Source organism: Dermacentor albipictus, chromosome 1 (genome assembly GCF_038994185.2).
Source record: "Dermacentor albipictus isolate Rhodes 1998 colony chromosome 1, USDA_Dalb.pri_finalv2, whole genome shotgun sequence".
In the NCBI taxonomy this organism is placed as follows: domain Eukaryota; kingdom Metazoa; phylum Arthropoda; class Arachnida; order Ixodida; family Ixodidae; genus Dermacentor; species Dermacentor albipictus.
Genome location: NC_091821.1, coordinates 47,260,970 through 47,278,706, shown reverse-complemented (window position 1 = coordinate 47,278,706; position 17,737 = coordinate 47,260,970). Strand labels below are relative to the sequence as shown.

The 17,737-nt window shown below is 45.7% G+C and overlaps 1 protein-coding gene across 1 annotated transcript in view; it reads right to left on the bottom strand.

Annotated features, from left to right (window-relative positions):
* The window catches only part of LOC135905276 (cholesterol 7-desaturase nvd-like), a 39,511-nt gene extending 31,511 nt beyond the window's left edge, over positions 1-8,000 (bottom strand). Inside the window, exon 1 of the mRNA XM_065436297.2 lies at positions 7,855-8,000. Within this exon, the coding sequence (XP_065292369.2) occupies positions 7,855-7,869 (15 nt within the window). The 5' untranslated portion in view covers positions 7,870-8,000. The remainder of the gene's footprint in view (positions 1-7,854) is intronic.
* Positions 8,001-17,737: the final 9,737 nt, after the last annotated feature.

The following is a 17,737-nucleotide window of genomic DNA, read 5'->3' as shown; positions in this document are numbered from 1 at the left end:
TTAGCGAGAGAGAGCGTAAACTTTATTTCAAATCAACAAGATTTGAGTCCGGCGTCTTTTTAGTGGGTCTGGGCACCCACCGTGGACGCGGTTCCGAGAGCTTGTCTCGAAGCGGCTTCCTCGGCTCGCTGGACGGCCCAGAGTTGTGCTGTCAGGTGAGAGCTGAGCAGTGCGGTCATCCAGCGTGAGCGGAGGCTGGCGGTGGAAGAGACGGAGGGGCGGCACTGCCCGACTTGTTTGTTAGGTCCCGACACTCCCATAACATATGATTTAGTGTGGCAACCTCGCCACACGATGTGCATCTGTTTGTAGTGTACATGCCTGGATACATGGCGTGCATGAGTCTGGGTTTCTGTAAGAGTCTGTTTGTAATTGTCTGAAGTGTACTGCTTGCGTCCTGTCTAACCTAGCGTGAGGGAATGGGTATATGAGTCTTTGTATTTGTTAGTGTGCCGTGATGTCGTGAAAACTGGTCATACGATCCTCCCATGCCCAGACGCTTGCAGTACCCCGCGGGGGCTCTTCCTCCGATGCTGCTCGGTGAGTCGGGCCTCGAGCAACGCCGTGAGCCGCTTCGTTGAGGGTGCTCATTCCAGTGTGCGCCGGGATCCATAGCAAATGCCTTCGGTTATAAAAGGCGGCCTCTCCCTTGTGCATGGGATGTCGCTGGAGTATCTGATAAGCCTCTTGCGAGATGCGCTGATTTGCAAAATTGCGAATTGCCGTTTGCGAGTCCCAAATCACGTATGTAGCTTTGGTTTGCGTGAGGGCCAGTGCTATGGTCGCTTCCTCTGCCGCTTCGGCATATACCGTGTTCACGGCGACACTCTTGAGGTGGTTGCCTCGGTGGCTAGTAACTGCCGCCACGAAACTCTTCCTGTCTCGATAGCGGGCTGCGTCGGTGAAGACCGCCTCCTTGTCGTTAGAGTAACTTTTGTTAATGTGTTTTGCCCTGGCTTTACACCTCCCCGTGTGGTGTTTGGGGTGCATGTTGCGAGGCAACGGGGGTACGTATAGTTGCTCGCGCATGGGTCTTGGAATGTCTACTTTGACACCGTGTTGCGAGTGGTATTTGGTGCCGTGATTTTCGAGTACGTGTCTGCCCGGGCGGGTCTTGGATCAGCGTTCATGTTGGGACACTTGTTGCGCCTCCACGAGTTCTTCGAGCGTATTGTGTAGGCCTAGTTCTAAGAGCTTGGTGGTGCTAACTCCAGGCGCAAGTCCCAACGCACATTTGTACGCCTTGCGTATGAGCGCGTTGAGCTTGTTTTCCGCAACCGTCCAGTTGTTAAACGCTGCCGTGTACCTTATCTGAGAAATGATGAAGGCTTGTATGAGTCGGATAACCTTTTCTTGTTTTCAATTGCATTCTGACACTTTCCCTGGGAATCCATGGCTACAAAGCAAGGGATTCTTTGTTCAGTGGTCTGTTAACTGCATCATGTATAACAAACCTGAAACTATTAAGCAGAACTTCTTGGATTGCAATGACTCCGTGCTATTGTGAGATCTTCTCAAACGAACTCTTGAAAAAGAACTGCCAATAAGCGCTTTCGGCATTCGGTTCTTGCCTTGCGGGGACTCGGAGGGAGTGCTGGCTGGCATGATAATGCTTTGTTTTTGCATGAGTATCGTGTGGAAAACGCGCAAGGACATCAGGAGAGCTCGCATAGATGTAAGGTCTGCGAGGGGACACCTAATTGAAAGTCTTACGTACACGGGTGATGCCCCAAAGCACATGACTGAACCGCCAGAGTGGTTTCAGGAGCTTGAAAGTTTGGTGCCTGTGATAGCCTCTTTGAAGGCCTTTTAAATCAATACAGTCTCTTCATATGATGTAATAATATTGTTTAGCACCAACTCACCTGCTTTGCACGTGCTTACGTAGTGTTTCGATGAAGGCAATAAGAACAAGAAAAGATTGTTAGGGCAGTGACTAAGATGCCTAACTGAATAAAGAAGTCGCAGGTTCGAAACTCATTGTCGCCAATTTAGCTTTATAATATTCTGTTTTCTTTCGGTTTCGTTGATTTATTTTTATTAGTACAACAATTTCATTATGCAGTGAAAGCGTCAAGCCTATTTCACATAATGCGATTTTCGTCGCACCGGAAGTGCGATTTCCGTCGTTTGTGATGAAAATCGCAGTCGCAGCGCCGTCCCCCCAATTTTCGGCTGCGACCAACCGGTTGGTCGCACAGTCGCACCGTCGCACAGATCGCTGCGATTTTCCGTCGACATTGCGCGGAGAGCTGTCAACGGAGCTATTTCGCCGGTTTGTTTTGGAAAATGGCGTCTCGCAAGACAAGTGCAATCGCGGAGGCGTGGGTCGTCGAATTCGGTACGTACGCGAAGGGAGAATAAAAAACTTGTACAGATTGCATTCTCCGATTGCTATGCGTTTGTTGACACGCTACACAGCAAATGAAGTGCATTTTCACGTTTGCTTCGTGCGCCTTTGCGAGTTGTCAGTGCTAGGAGGTGTTTGATCCCCAGCAGATGACGAGGTCGTCACAATTTTCTTTTGTTGAGTAGCATGCAAAAATCGCGCTTACGGAGCAGCTTGAATTATTTCAACCTCGGCAAGAGCAAATGACAAGACAGCAAAGTACCCGAACTTTCAACGTTGCGCTGAACGCGGCACCGTTCAGTTCCATTTTCTTGTCGGTTTTCAAGCATGAATTTCCCGATGCATCTTGAAAGCTTATCTTGCCCGTTATTAATTTGACAGAGCAAAAGTGTAGGCTATCATAATGAATTTGCTACGATAGCATTATATCCGTGGCTTGAGTAAAATATTACATGCACGTTAAGTTGCACCTCTTCTCTGCAGAATTTTTTTTTTCTTGCAAAGAAACCAGTAAACATAGACTATGTTGCGGACTTTGCATCCTTACTGCATCTGTATGAACACTTGCTCTGCAAGGTAATTAACTGTACAGCTAGCAGAACAATTAAATTGCTTGCTATAGTGGCAAAGTGACAACGTACCCTCCTGCACAATTATGTAGAACTCGTGCAACAATGCGAAAAGCAGGCAAATGGCCTGTTCTTGTGGGGATAAAACAGCATAAAACGACACGCTGAAGAAAAGTAAATCAAAACTGTGCAGTGAAGTCAGCCAGTACAAGCAGTTCTTGCACGTTCACAGCGGATCAAGTGTGCAGAAACATTCATGCCTTACATGTTTCTCGTAAATTTCTAATAAGTTTGTGATTACATATATTAGTGTGTAAACCCATATAACGATATCCGCTGCGATTATTATCTTTATAAGTAATGAAATACAACGCTACTTGCAAGAAAATGTATCACCCGTGGATTCCAGAACAAATTTCTGCATTTCAACTATACACAATATGTAGTTTATTCAATAAAAGACCATAACCTGGACCTTCTTGCAATGACAAACTTATTCCAAACTTTACTTATATACAGGCAAGAAAAAAAATTATAGACAGAAATATTGTTCTTCAATTTGTTCACCTGCCACTGTGGCTATAGCATTCTGCTGCTAACACAAGGCGAGTGGTTGATTTGCCAGCCATGGAAGTCGCATTTCGATGGTAGTCATAGGTGAGAAAAAAGCTCTTGCACTTAGATTTAGTTCATCACCTTTTATTGAACCCTTCCACTTCAAAATACTATTGCATAGGGGGGCATGCTTATGCAAAATCTAACACGAATAGAAAGCAAAGGGCAGAATTGTAAAACAACCATCTTTCGTGATAATTCGAGTGTGTAAATATTCATTGCATCAATATGTATTGTTCAACAGCACTGCACAAATAAGCATGATCAGGTATAGCAAGTACTCTGTCATGAAGCTGGTTCTACAGATGTATAAAAGGCATGAATGCTCATACTACGTCGCATACATAGCACAAAGAAAACCTTTTTCAAGAGTTGTCCCTTCTGGCAGATTTGAGTGGGCCATAAGCAGCAGAAACTTTATTGCAGGACAATGTGTAATATCGCTTATGAAAGAATGAAGAGAGTGAAAAGGCTTATAACAGCAGTACCTGATGCTGCTCTAATAAGAGGAACGATGAGCAAAAACATTTCTGGTAGAGCACTTAAACAGTAACTTTCTGAAAGACCGAAAATTCCAGGTGAGAGTTGGAGGTACATTTGGCTCACGCACACCAACAACACGGGCATACTACAATAAACACTGCAGCCTATGGTGTATTACAGTCCATGGGAAAGCTATCTTATACAGAAATCAAGAATGATGCAACAAGCCCTCGACAACACTGCAGACTTTCTTGGCCAGTCTGGTCTCTCGCTTTCTGATAAGTCAGGTCATATCGACATCAGAAAAAAAGAAAGACTAGAATCAAGAACTACCCCAGATTGCACATTGTGATCCACATAGCTGGACAAATATGCCCGCAAGTCAACATCCACAAATCCTCAGCTAGTGTAAGCCTATGATGGCAGAGCCAGCACGTGGGTGAAACAATTTTGCAATGCCTGAACGCAACTTCCACACCTGGTGAAAAGAATAATCTCAAAATAATGGGGGTGGACGAGTGGATACTATAGAAAATCGCAGATGCTGTGCTTGTGTCCAAGGTATGGTCCGGTATGAATTACCAGCAGCACACAAAAAAGACAACTCATCGAATACAGGCATCGGGTAGTAATAACAGGTCTTTCCAACTGTACGATGCTTGAAGACCTCTATGAGAAAGAGCTAACGAACAAGCACCTACACAGAGTAAAGTTGCAGCCTGCAGCACAAATTCTTTGTCGCAAGAGCTCAGAACCTCGTCCCAAGATACTATGCCAGCTAGCATATGAGATTCAAAGACGACTACCCCTCCCTTCAGAAACACAACCTCAGGAGTATCTGAACTTGAAACACAACAGGCCCATACCGTGGAATATGGGGGCAAACAATTAGGGCAGGAGACTATATGCAACTGCCAAACACACAGAGGAGATTGCTAAACGTGAAGATGCAAGCAAACATAAGGAACATATAGTACACTGATCTGGCAATAGCAGTGTAACAGTAGTATGACACTACATAAAACTAAACCGCATATAAGTGAGTACCATTCCAGGTTATCCTACACCTAGAAAAGCTGAACTGAAAGCAATCAAAGCAGCACTTGTAGTGCAGATTACACCTTGCACAACACCGTGCATGGATTCATCAGAAACTGTCTGGGCCTGCACATCACACAAGATTGTCAGGAAAATCAGGGAATTGACACGCGACTTGCAAGCACATGGCCAGAAATGAAATTACAGGATACATAGCCATGCAGATATTCCAGGACACAAGCGGGCTTATAAGCCCGACATAACTGAAAACTAGATGAGTTTGTGTATATTCATTATCAACTAAAGTTCAACAGATAGACAACAGACAAGAACGAAGAACACTGTGTGTTAACTTCGTTCCTGTCCATCGCATTTCTGTTGCACTATAGTTAATGAATTCATAAGGCTGCACAGGAGAAGAACGATACCTCTGCCCAAGGGCCCGATCTCACATCCAAATCCACGCGTGTGCACACACACACACAAATGTTGCAAGAGTGCATAGCATGAAGTAGTATCAACAGGATGACACTAGATATGGATGAGGACTAACTTTCAACTGAGGTTAAGTTGTAAAAATGTGGCGAGTTATATAAATTACCAGAAAAAAAAGGACGATGAGCAAAACGAGAACAAGGTGAAAGCAGTAGCCAACGTTTCGACAAGTGGACTTTTCTTCAAGGTCCACGTGTGGGCATGTTGGCTCCTACTTTCACCTTGTTCTCATGTTGCTCATCATCTTGAATTTCCATCTCCTGCCTTCCCCGAGTTTCCCCCAGAAAAAGAAAGACATCTTTGAAGGATAGATAAAAATTGGTGCTTGATGCAGCCAAACAAATAAAAATGCTACAGAAAGAAAATATAGAAAAATTCCAAGTGCAGGCAAAAATAATTACAATTGCCAATCCTGCATACCAGCACCTTTCAAGAAACACTGTTGTTATTCCAATAGACAGACTGACAGCTTGTTTATGCAAGCACATTCTTTCACTTCCATGCCACTGGGAAAAAAATGAGTTTCCTGGAAGGTAGCCACATGCACACTTGATGATCACGATGTTTTTTTTTTCCATGGACTTGTATATCTATATGTATTTTCTCCGTTTCCTGCTTTTATGTTTGGTTTCATCAAGCGCTAGTCTTTATCAGGTTTTATTGCTGTACTACTTTGTGGTAACCTTTATAGATCACTGCATTTTCACAATAAACCTTTTAATTAGAAGTTAGCATACCCTGTTCTTACTGCTTCACAATGTACGTTATTGCTACATTGGCCAAATAAAAGATTTTATAAGGTATCATGAGGGCCATTAAATTGACTTGTTGCAGTCTAAATAAAAAAAAAGAAACGAATAGCCTGGCTGCAAATGGCACCAGAGAACACATAGGACAAACAAGAAAACCGAGATGATCTCACAACCAAAAGTTTAATGTACACACCGAGTAAATACTCGCTGACAAGCAATAGACTGAACATACACAAAAAGGAGAAGCAAAAATTGATGTGCGTTTCCTGACCGGAACTGAGGTGAAACAGCGCGAAAAAGACGAGGACACAAGGAAACAAATACCACAGACAAGTGCTGACTGCCAACTGGAAGTTTATTTGAAAATCACCAGACATTTATACTTTCATCAGCATAGGCATGCGCACATCATTCGCAAGAACATCTGCAAATCATCATGATGATTTGCAGATGTTTAATAAATAAACAGTCGACCTGGTGAAAGGTGTGGCATACTCAAAACGCTTGCTACCATATACATGCAATGCCTCATGACATAAATCAGGGACTTCGATGAGTGCCCTCGTTAAATAATTGCCGAAGTATAGACCCTCCAGTTACAAAATATTCAAGCAAGTATTTCCAATAAAACCAGCAGTATGGGGCACAACCCTTGAACTGAACTGAAGCGCTATAGTTCGCTACGAATACACAGAGGTGGCCAACACCGGCTACCAGACCATGCTGGACGCTTGCAGAATTCCTTCTACTCGCCCTCATGACAAATGCGTGGGTGGCGTTCAGAAGACGGAATTTTCGAGTTACTAGTTCCTAGCGTTTGAGCTCCTTGGCGTTATGTTTTGCGCGTTCTGCCGGTGCAAGCAACACACTCCTGTGTTATCACTCTTGACAGTTTCTCACCGCGTTTTCGACAAGCGTGAGTTCGAAAGAAGGATAAAATTGTTGGGTGCCATACTTGTCACAAACCTGTCGCACTAAGATTCAGTACGCGCCAAACTAACGGTCACTACGGCCGAGTTACTTTTCGCTACGTCAACACAGTCGCGACGAGCGTGCCTCATAACAAAAAAGTGGCAAAATTGATTTTCAACAATGTTGGGCGTCAGAGAAATCGCCAGGAGCTTGTCTAGCCAGTGCATTAAAGCGCGAAATTGCGCACCATGGCCGAGCTGCTTTTCGCTAACCGCGTCAGAGCGCCAGGCGCCCTCACTGCGCTTGACAAGTACACAAAAACTAACGAAATTAGTTACGATAATGTTGTTGGCCAGGGAAAGTGCCAACACTTGTCGCAATTAGATTCAGTATGCACGAAAATTTGTCACAGCACCCTGTGCGACTAGCGTGTCCAAAAACTACCGAAATAAGTTAAAGTAGTATGGGGGCTCATAGAAAGCGTCGCAAACATCTCCCATAAGGATTCATTAATTCAAATTACCTGTGCCATGACCGCCGCATTGTATTTCGTTAACTGCGTCACAAATCTAGCCTAGGTGCCATGCCCTAAGCCTAATTGCTTGAAATGGGTCGCAAACTGTCAAACAACATTTCTCACCTTGGCATATTCCATTGGTGTAGCGGTGCCATGTCGAAGTTAAGAAGGAACGCAAGAATTCGCCTGGAGCCCTCCAAACCAAGCTAAATCCAAAAATAGAAAAACAGGCAGACGGGTGAACCAACACGCCAATGCTCAGATGCGCGGCCGGCCTCTCTCGCTTTGGCGGTGTGTCTGACGAATGACGCAAGCATCGGGCTGGCCATTTGCCTATTCGCCTGTCGCTAGGCAACGGAAGTAAGCCGCAAAGTTTAATTTAATTTATACGCAGATATTTTTACTTTTGTCGGGAAAGAATAAAAAACAATAAAATAAAACAAGCTCTGTTAATCTCATTTCACATTTTTTTTTTCGATGCTCGCGGCACCAAACGGTCGGCGTTAATACTATAGCGTGACATATTTCCTGTTACCACTTTGCGCCGAGTGTCCGCTCTTGTTATATTCCTTTCTCTATGGCTTCGCTGTAAAAAACAGAATAAAAGAAGAAAAAAAAACGCCTCGACCGTCAAGTTGGACGCCCCAGATTTCGTCAGGATGGCACAGTCACCATCGGCACGGCTCCTTGAGCAGCTCGGCACCATCGCTTCGTCATGCACCGCTTCTGCGACCAAGCAAGATTTCGGCGGCCCACGTTCATTGCTGTATTGACACTACCCGCCGTGGTTGCTCAGTGGCTATGGTGTTGGGCTGCTGAGCACGAGGTCGCGGGATCGAATCCCGGCCACAGCGGCCGCATTTCGATGGGGGCGAAATGCGAAAAACATCCGTGTGCTTAGATTTAGGTGCACGTTAAAGAACCCCAGGTGGTCAAAATTTCCGGAGTCCCCCACTACGGCGTGCCTCATAACCAGAAAGTGGTTTTGGCACGTAAAACCCCAAATATTATTATTGTATTGACACTAAAACATTAAACTGCTTGCCTTCTAAAAAACAGCGTGAATGAAAATCGAAAGCGGACTGGCCACAAAGAACATGCTCACGGGGCCATACGACTGATGACAGCATAACAGCATCACAGCATCACAGAAAGAACAGTGCTTCAAGTTGTTAGCGCAGTTTGAGTGTGTTTCCTGCGTCAGTTACGCCTTCCAAGAGCACTTACTCTGAAAATATTTATTCGCATAGCTCTTACAGAATCACCTTTAATCGAAATTTCTTATAGGCTGGATAATTTCGAGGATGGGCTCCTAACTTCTCATTTTCTTGAACAGGTAAGATCAATTACTGAAAATTTAGTTAACGTAGCTTTGTTATATTACGCACAGAACTTCTCAACTTACTCCGCATCCAGAGGTTACCAATCTGAACACTGTAGTGATAAAATGATGTCACGAATATTTGTGTTCGTTGAATAGTTTTGTTTGGTACAGTTAAAACCAGGTGGCATATTTGTGGTGCTGTGGGATTCTTATAGAGAAAGTGTGAAAGATTGGACAGGATATCTTGGCGCGAGTGAATATCATGAGCTTAAGCACATGTGCCCAACCGTGCACTTCTGCCTTTATAACCGATTCTCCCACATTATGCAAGAAGCACCTCAGTGCTACGGTACATCCCACAAGGTGTGCGAAAACATTTTGCGCAGTCCCGAGTAGATTTCTGAGCGTTGGTGACATCAGGCTCCGTTTCCTGGCATCATGAGGAATAATAACAGCTGCCCGGGGGAAAGCATTGCATACATTTTCAGTACTTTATACTATACAGATCAGCGCGGACATGTACGTTAGAACAAAAAGTACAAAAGTATTAGGAAAAGGGTGTCGCTGCATGTATTTTGGCGGTCTAATGTGAAGGTCTAAAGAAAAATACTGTGATTTTGGGACAAAAAATGCTGATATAAAATATGAGCTCCGACGCAGTACCCGTGGTGGAACTGGCCCCTTGACTACAGGGCTACATTGAACCACGAAATGTTGGCTATATAAATACCAGTAATTGGAAAGTGTCTAGCTCTTGAATTTTCGGTATGTCGGCGCCGTTGCACATGTCTTATGGCCCTATTTCCCACGAGCACTATGTTTCAGCTAATATTCAGCGCAACTGTATAAATTTTGGGGGGAAAGGGGAGCTTTTTTATCGTTTAACCACTGTTCCAAAGTTGTCGGTTAGATCAAGACGCACCTGCATGCGTTTCTACTATCCAGTATGTTGTCACGGGTTAAATAGCGAAACAGCATTATCTTATCAGATTGCGCGCGTGAAGCGAATAGTGGCGTACATTGACCATCACATTTGAGGACCTGAGATTGCGCTGAAATGTACGGGCATTCGAATCTGATGAACAAATGCCTTGATCCGTAGAAAAGATTCAGAGGAAGCACCACTTTGCGCGCAGCCATCCCTTGTGGTTTGTTATATTTCTGACTCATTCTTTTGAAAGTGTTTTGCTTTCACATCCCTACAACGTGTCAGTATAGATACGCTACACTCTAAGAAAAGTTTACACCCTGTGGAGTGCCCCTTCTGCCACGCAACGATAATCGTCATGTGCATTGATGCGTCTCCTTTCTTGAAAACGCCGCACCCGCTACTTACCTTTCGGGAATGCTATCATGCTGATAACGCGCATGTAGTTCGTTCTTGGAAAGTACCGGGCTCGCAGCGTTAAAGAAAGCAAACGCATCAAGGCAGATGCGGATTATCGTTTTGTGGCAGAAGGGGCACTCCAAAGGGTGTAAACTTTTCTTAGGGTGTACATCCAATTGAGTGAATATTGCGAAATTGATTAGGACTTTTCTTGCTCGTGCGTTTGCACATTTACCGCAACAACTTATTTTTCATAACTAATTACTTTTTATTTTAGGAGGTTGTAAAAGACAGGAACCTTATATTAGCAGGAGGTCTTAATTAACAAAGAAAATTTAACTGCTTATTAGTCGGCTTTCACTCATGGTAAGGATCTTCAATAAAGATATCCTTATAATTAAAAGCTTATCCGCTTGACAAAGTTTCATCTGAGTTCTCGCTTCGCAAGATGATACCGACTCGCAGCTGGTTCGTATTGAGGGCCCTTGACATATGTTCAAACTCAAACAAAGAGTATTTCCGAATATTTCATTTCAGGAAGGCGTGTTACCCTCCTGCCTTTCACTTCCGTTCGCAAACATGCATGGTGGGGGGAGGCGGTATCGTAGTGGTTAGCGTGCCCAGTTCCCGAATGCAGAATACTGCAAATCCATAGGCTCTAATCCCGGTGGTTTGTTTGTGAAGATAGTGTTCCTGGATTTATTTCCGCAAGGAGCAGAGCTGCGCATAACCTTTCTGACCCCGCACGCACTGCTATTCGCCGAGCGCTACAACGTGGTGCAAAATGACTTCAAATGTTCAACTGCGCCGCTGCGAAGCCAACTTTACGGGTCCGAGGCCGACTCGCATCCGTCAGTGCTACCGAAATTGCAATCAGCTGACCGCCGAGCGTGTGTTGCATCAATCGGCTCCGGGTTGCAGGTACGGTATTAGACGATATTAAGTTAATGACTTTGGTGAAGTGATACGAAACACATCATTTCGACACTTGTATTCCAGTATGACGGGGTGCAACGCAGCAAAGTGCTCAAACCACATGGAAGACGGCAAAGTTATTAGCGGTGCCGTGCGGACGGACGAGACCGTCTGGTTCAAAAAGGGACCAGGATGTGCGAGGTGTGTTCACTTTGTTTACAGAGGTGAGAGAGAGAGAGAGACAGAGAAATAACTTTATTGAGTCGAGCTTGACATCATCTTAGACGCCGTCGATGGAAGTGGTTCCCTCTTCACGGGACCCATATGCTTCCCTAGCCGCCTGGCCCCTGGAGTTCAGGACGAGCTGGTCTTCCAGGGCGGGGCTGGTTATCAAGGTTTCCCATCGCTCGCTAAGGGTGGATGAGGGATTGGGTAGAGTAGTGGGGCAGGTGAGGTGGGGAATTTCCTTGACGAAATCGCATACACCAATGACGTGTTGGAGCGTGCCTAACTTAGTCTTGCAGAAATTACATTCCTTCTCGTACCTTTCCGGGTACATCTTATTTTGAAGGTAAGGGTGCGGGAAGAATCCTGCTTGTATCTGCCTGTAGATCACTTGCTGTTCTCTGCTAAGCGATTTGTAAGGATCGTAGTAACGGCCGTAATGGTTCGTAATGTCCCTATAACTAACAATGGACTGTGGCTCACCTTCCTCTACCCGGTGTTCGATCTCTCGGGCGAGCCGGTGTCCATATCAACTCAACTTTCCTTTCAGGTACGTCGCGTTTTGCCTTGAGAATATCTAGTGCCGCAAGAGAAACCCACCCCTTTCTGTAGCTGTTATACGCCTTTTGTGAGTCAGTGACAATTCTTACCACGTTGGGCTGCGCGAGTGCTATCGCTATTGCGGTCTCTTCTACCACCTCCGGAAAAGACGTCTTCATGGATCCGCCGTTTACGAACACATTGCGCGTCGTAACTTCCAGCGTGGATTTCGATGAAAACTTGGCTAATGACGCGTCTGTGAAGAGTGGGACCCCCTCTTCCTCTTCTACTATTTGATCTAAAGTCTCCGTAAAGGCCGCTATACGAGCCGCTTTGCTGCCGTCGTTGCCACCCGACGTCATGTTTCGAGGCTGTCGCTTACTGTCGACTTTATGCGCCCACAACCTGGGTAACGGCCCTGTTTCCTTCCGCTCTGCCTCTTGCCAGCCCAACTTGGAAAGAAAGCGGCGTCCCGCCGAAGTTTGATTGAGTCGAACTCTTTCATTAGACAGATGAGCTTCTATTAACACTTCAACGACGTTGTGCTTGGCCATGCCGAGAAGCTTGTCGGTCGACGAATGCTTCGACATGCCAAGCGCCATCTTGGTTGCCTTGCGTATAATGACGTTCAACTGGTCCCTGTCTTTCTTGAGTAACGGTATGGCGTCGCGTAAACGATGCGCGACGTTACGAAGGCCTGTACGAGCGTCATTGCATCGTCCTCCTTCAAACATCTGTGTCTGTTTGTGACTCTTCTGATCATGTTCGAGATTTATTCCTTTGAAACCTTGATTTTGTCGATCGGCGCCCCCGCCTTGCCATTGTGCTGGAAGATGACACCCGGAATACGTGCTTGCGTGGTTGGCGTTATGGTCATCCTGTCGATGGTGATGCGGACGTTCTCTTGGTCTGCATTATTTCTTCTTGGCTTGATGACGAGTAACTCTGACTTCTATGGCGAGCAACTGAGGCCGCACGATTTAGCGATCTCTTGCACCGTCTTTGCCACTCTCTGAAGGGTCTCCTCCATCCTACTCTCCAACCCTGCGCTAGACGTCCGCACAGTGATATCGCCTGCATAGAGAGCGTGATCTTTGCACTCTATGCCTTGAAGCAAAGCCGGGAGAGGGAGGAGTGCCAGGTTGAAGAGAAGCTGAGAAAGAACCGATCCTTGCGGGGTGCCTCTGTCTCCCAGGGCTATCGGTGAGTTCGGCTTGTTTACATTAAAGCAGGATTTATCTCGAGTAACACTCCTGTACACGCTGAAATGCGTACGCCCGAAATGAGAGGTTTTTCACTTGTGCAATTTTGGTGTATATGTGCAGCGCGACACCGAAGCGTGACAAAGAATGAACGAAACGTCTTTGTTGCGCTGCCCATATACGTCAAGAATGTTAACTTACCAACTCGCCCAATTCGCGGGGTTGCTTGTACGATTGTTCTGACTAAGCGGCTTTAGTAAAGTGTGTTCAAAAGAGAGTAAGTACTAGCACATGCAATTTCCCCGCTGCACCCTGGTTTCTCTCTACCCTGCGTGTTTTCCAATTTTTTTTGTGGAGAAATGATTTTTTATGTAAAGTCGGTTGATGTGCTAGTGTTCATGGTTTTGTTGTAAGTGAAAACATCGTGCGCTCCCGCTGATAAGACAGCGTTGATAGCTTCAGCATTTGCCACTCTCAATATGTTGCTCGTTCGATCAGCCTTAGCCGACGTGAGGAAGGTAAAATTCTTTTTCTACGTTTATTAAGCACTGTGTCATAGAAAATTAACCTGAGTAGCATCAAGAGATAAAGAAAAATGTGTTGTGATATCACAGTCTGCAATATGCGAATAATTACTTTGCAAGTTTGCCATCTTTTGTGATTAGTGCAATAAAAATAACCTGCTGTCAGTCTTAATAACTTCTTCCCTTTTCAGTGGCTTTGAATTCTGCCCCCCAAAGCTCCAAGAACTAGCACTCATCCCCTGCTGCCACCAGCCATTGCTCATCCATTCCATTATACGAAGTAAATTTGAACAGAAGCTCATGCATCTTATTCTTCTTCCACTTATAGACTCGCTGCTACGAAGCAACTGTTAAGTTTGCGGTATGAATCGTAAAAGTAAGCCTTGCATAAAATGTCCTCATGTGAAGATTTGAATTGGGTTTAGATCTAGCTGTCTGCACCGCATATATCGAAAACGGGCACGTGCTGTGAACGACGGTTTGTCATGAATGACCTTCACGGTTAAGAGCCCCTGACATAATTGCAGGCGCGATAATTCTCTTGGCGACGATCATTATTCGTCTTGTTTCGGCAGCCAAAATGTGCTCACACAAATGTCCACCACATGTGGGTGAAATTTTCTATAAAACCTTTCAAAACATTTCTTCCCTTCAGGCCACCGCGACGAAACTTCATATGCATGCTGAAAGACATTGCACCGCTTTTTTTACAAGGTAATGCATGTTAGCACGCGGAATTTTGAGCTGTTCGAGCCACGGGCGTAGTCAGGATTTTATATAGGGAGATCAAGGGTAGTTCTACTTCTTATATGTACGTTCGTGCGTGTGTTTATATATGTGCGTGTGCATATGTACATACAAACTAAACATTTTGGGGGGTTTGCACTCCTCCGGCTACGAGAATCGTTCGAGTGTAGCCTGCATTAAAAAGTGTCATCTTTCTCAGCGCTTGCGAACAATTGCAGCATGTAGCTCTCGACCGGCAGACGAAAAATTACGAAGATTTCTATTTAGGGCCTGAAATTTGTTAAAAGAATTTTCAAATATTCGAAAGTGCGAAAAAAATAGAAGCGCAAAGTTTACAAATTAATAGCTCCGCCTCAAGAACAGAAATCGCGGTTCTGTAAACGAAATCCCTTAGATCATTCAAAGCGGATAAATTCGACATATCGATTTATATCTTACGTGAACTCGTTACGTTGTGAACAAGAGTTTTGCAAAAGCTGTATTTCCATAATAATAATTTTTTAAAGATTCATTTGTAATATATCAATTTTGTCCGCTTTAGATGTTTTGTTAGATGCAATGCACAGAATTGTGATGTCATTTTTCATCCCCGAAAAACAGAGTTGTAAACTTTATTGTTTCATTTTCTGAGAATTTGCTACTTTGCTAATTTTGAATAAACAAATGACGACCTAAATAAAACATTCGAAACCAACAGTCAATAGATGTTCAGTTTTTCTTTGAAATGCAACAAACCTTGTCAAATTTGGTGCAGTGGTTGCCGAGGAAAACAAATTCTCCTATTACATGCATTTATATAAGAGCACCCGCGTTAAACCTTCGTCTTAAGGGCTACTTTCCCCACTATCGTGTCCGCGTGTAGAACTAAATCCCGAAGTTACTACAATGCCGGACCCGCCCGCGGCGGAGGTGACGCCGGCGTCACGAATTCCCCATACGTGGGCGGATCCCGAAGAGAGTGCAATACCGGCCCGACCAGCAGCGGAGGTGAAGCAGGCGTTCAGCGCTACCCATACATGGGCCGATGTCGAAGGTAGTGCGATGCCGGGTCGACCCCCGGCTCAGGTGACGCAGCCGTTCAGCGTTCCTCATACATGGACTGATCCCGTAGATAGCGCAAGGCCGGTCGGACCCGCCGCGAAAGTGGCGCAGGCGTTCAGCGCTCCCCATACATAGGCCGATTACGAAGAAATTGCAATGCCGGACCGACCGGCAGCGGAGGCGACGCAGGCTTTCAGCGCTCACCATAAATGGGCCGACCACGAAGAGGGTGCAATACCGGCACGACCCGCGGCGGAGGTGACGCAATCGTAAAGCTATCCCCATAGGTGGGCCGATCTTGAAGAGAGTGCAATGCCGGGCCGACCCGCGGCGGAGGTGAAGCAGGCGTTTAGCGCTCCCCAGACATGGGCCGATCCCGATGATCGTGCAACGCCGGGCCGACCCGCAGCGGAGGTGAAGCAGGCATTAAGCATCCTGTTAGGAGTGGGGGCTCAATCCCATCGCTCGTAATCAGTTGTCAAGATTGGAGTCGGGCATGAATTAGATGGTAGCAGGCCTATGCCGTCGTCCAACTAATCCACGCTGAGGACGTTGTTGAAGGGAAGGACTGCTTCTTATTGAGAACGAGGAATATGGGTTTATTTACAGTATCTACACTCTAAGAAAAAAGAGAGTAAAAAGTGAGTCACGGCTACTTGACTCTCTTTTTTCTTCCGAAGACCCACTTTTACGCGAGTAGAGTCAGAAAACAAGAGTCAACATTTGCGCATGGGTCGTTTGACTCTCAATAGCACGCGAAGAGTCGTCGTGGAAAATCGCCATTCCTCTGATATTTGAGATGAGTCTGGCGAGAGAAATATTTTAATTCAGGAGAAGAAATACCAGATAAACTCTTCTGTTTTAGGCAGGCCCTCGGGTTCCTGTCCTGGTTTTAATGCGGTGTATCATTCTTTCATCCTTATCATGTTCTGCAATTACTTCAAACTCTATATATTGATTTTCCTTGACCATGTTTGTTGATACCTCACACGCTTAAGCGATAGCTGGTTTCCTACGCTAAGGAAGATCTGGATTTGCCACACTGGATTCTGGTCATAAGTAAATCTAAAAAAAAGTATTGGCTACTAAAGAGAGCACAGCAACGAGATAAGTTCAGTAGGCGCCCTCAACAGTGTCGATTGTAAGTGTAATTCTGCGACTTAAAATTAAATTTTGAAGATTTAAGTTCAAAAATCAAGATCTTGTTATGAGGCGCACGGTAATGGAAAGCTGCAGATTTATTTTCAGCAGCTCGGGTTATTTAACGTGTACGGAATCCACGGTATACGCGCGTTTTCGCATTCTGACCCCGTTGGAATGTGACTGCCGTGGTTGTGGTTGGACCCGTCACCTCGAGCTCAGCAGCGCAACACCAAAGCCACTGGGCTACCGCAGTGCGTTGCGTTCCGCGACCAGAAACAAATATTAGTGTGCGCAACACTGCTTTGGAACCCCCTAGAAATATTTCCCCCTAGAAATAGTTTCACCCCAATGCTGCATGAACCACTGCACGAACTGTTGCACGAACCAAGGTTCGTAGTTTCATCGGCTGAGTAAACTGCAGTAAACATTCGCTTACTCCTTAAATTAGCAAGCACTGGGCCCCGCGCGCACGTGCAAACGTCAACAGATCTCACTCAATGACGGCGGACAGTCGCTGTCACAGCATTGGCGTGATGAAGGGCGCGAGCAGAGCGGACCGAACGCTTTTGCTGCCTCTTCCTTCAAAGCGACTCCGAAAATTTGCGCTATCCGAGCACACCCTTACCCCCCCCCCCCCCCCCCACTCCCAGCTTTGCATCCATCGGAAATTGTCTCCAAAACAGCGAGGGTGGCGCAAGACCGGGCTAGAGCAACGGCTAGAGGAGGAGAAGCGCGCTAAACTAGCGCCTCCCTCTCCCGGCTTGCGCGCGTTTTATCACGTGACCTCCTTAGATACTTGACTTGAGGCGCCCATCTAGCCCGTCTCAGCCTCCAACACTTCCTTTAACGCGCACAGTCAACGGCGCGGGATGGGATCTTATCGCACTTGACCTTATACGTAAGCTCGCGGTAAAACCGACAGATATATTTCGACGGTTGTGCCCATATAACTGCTATCGCAAAATTCGCAATAAACAGAAAATTTGACTGAGGACCAACAACGCTGCTTCTCCATGTC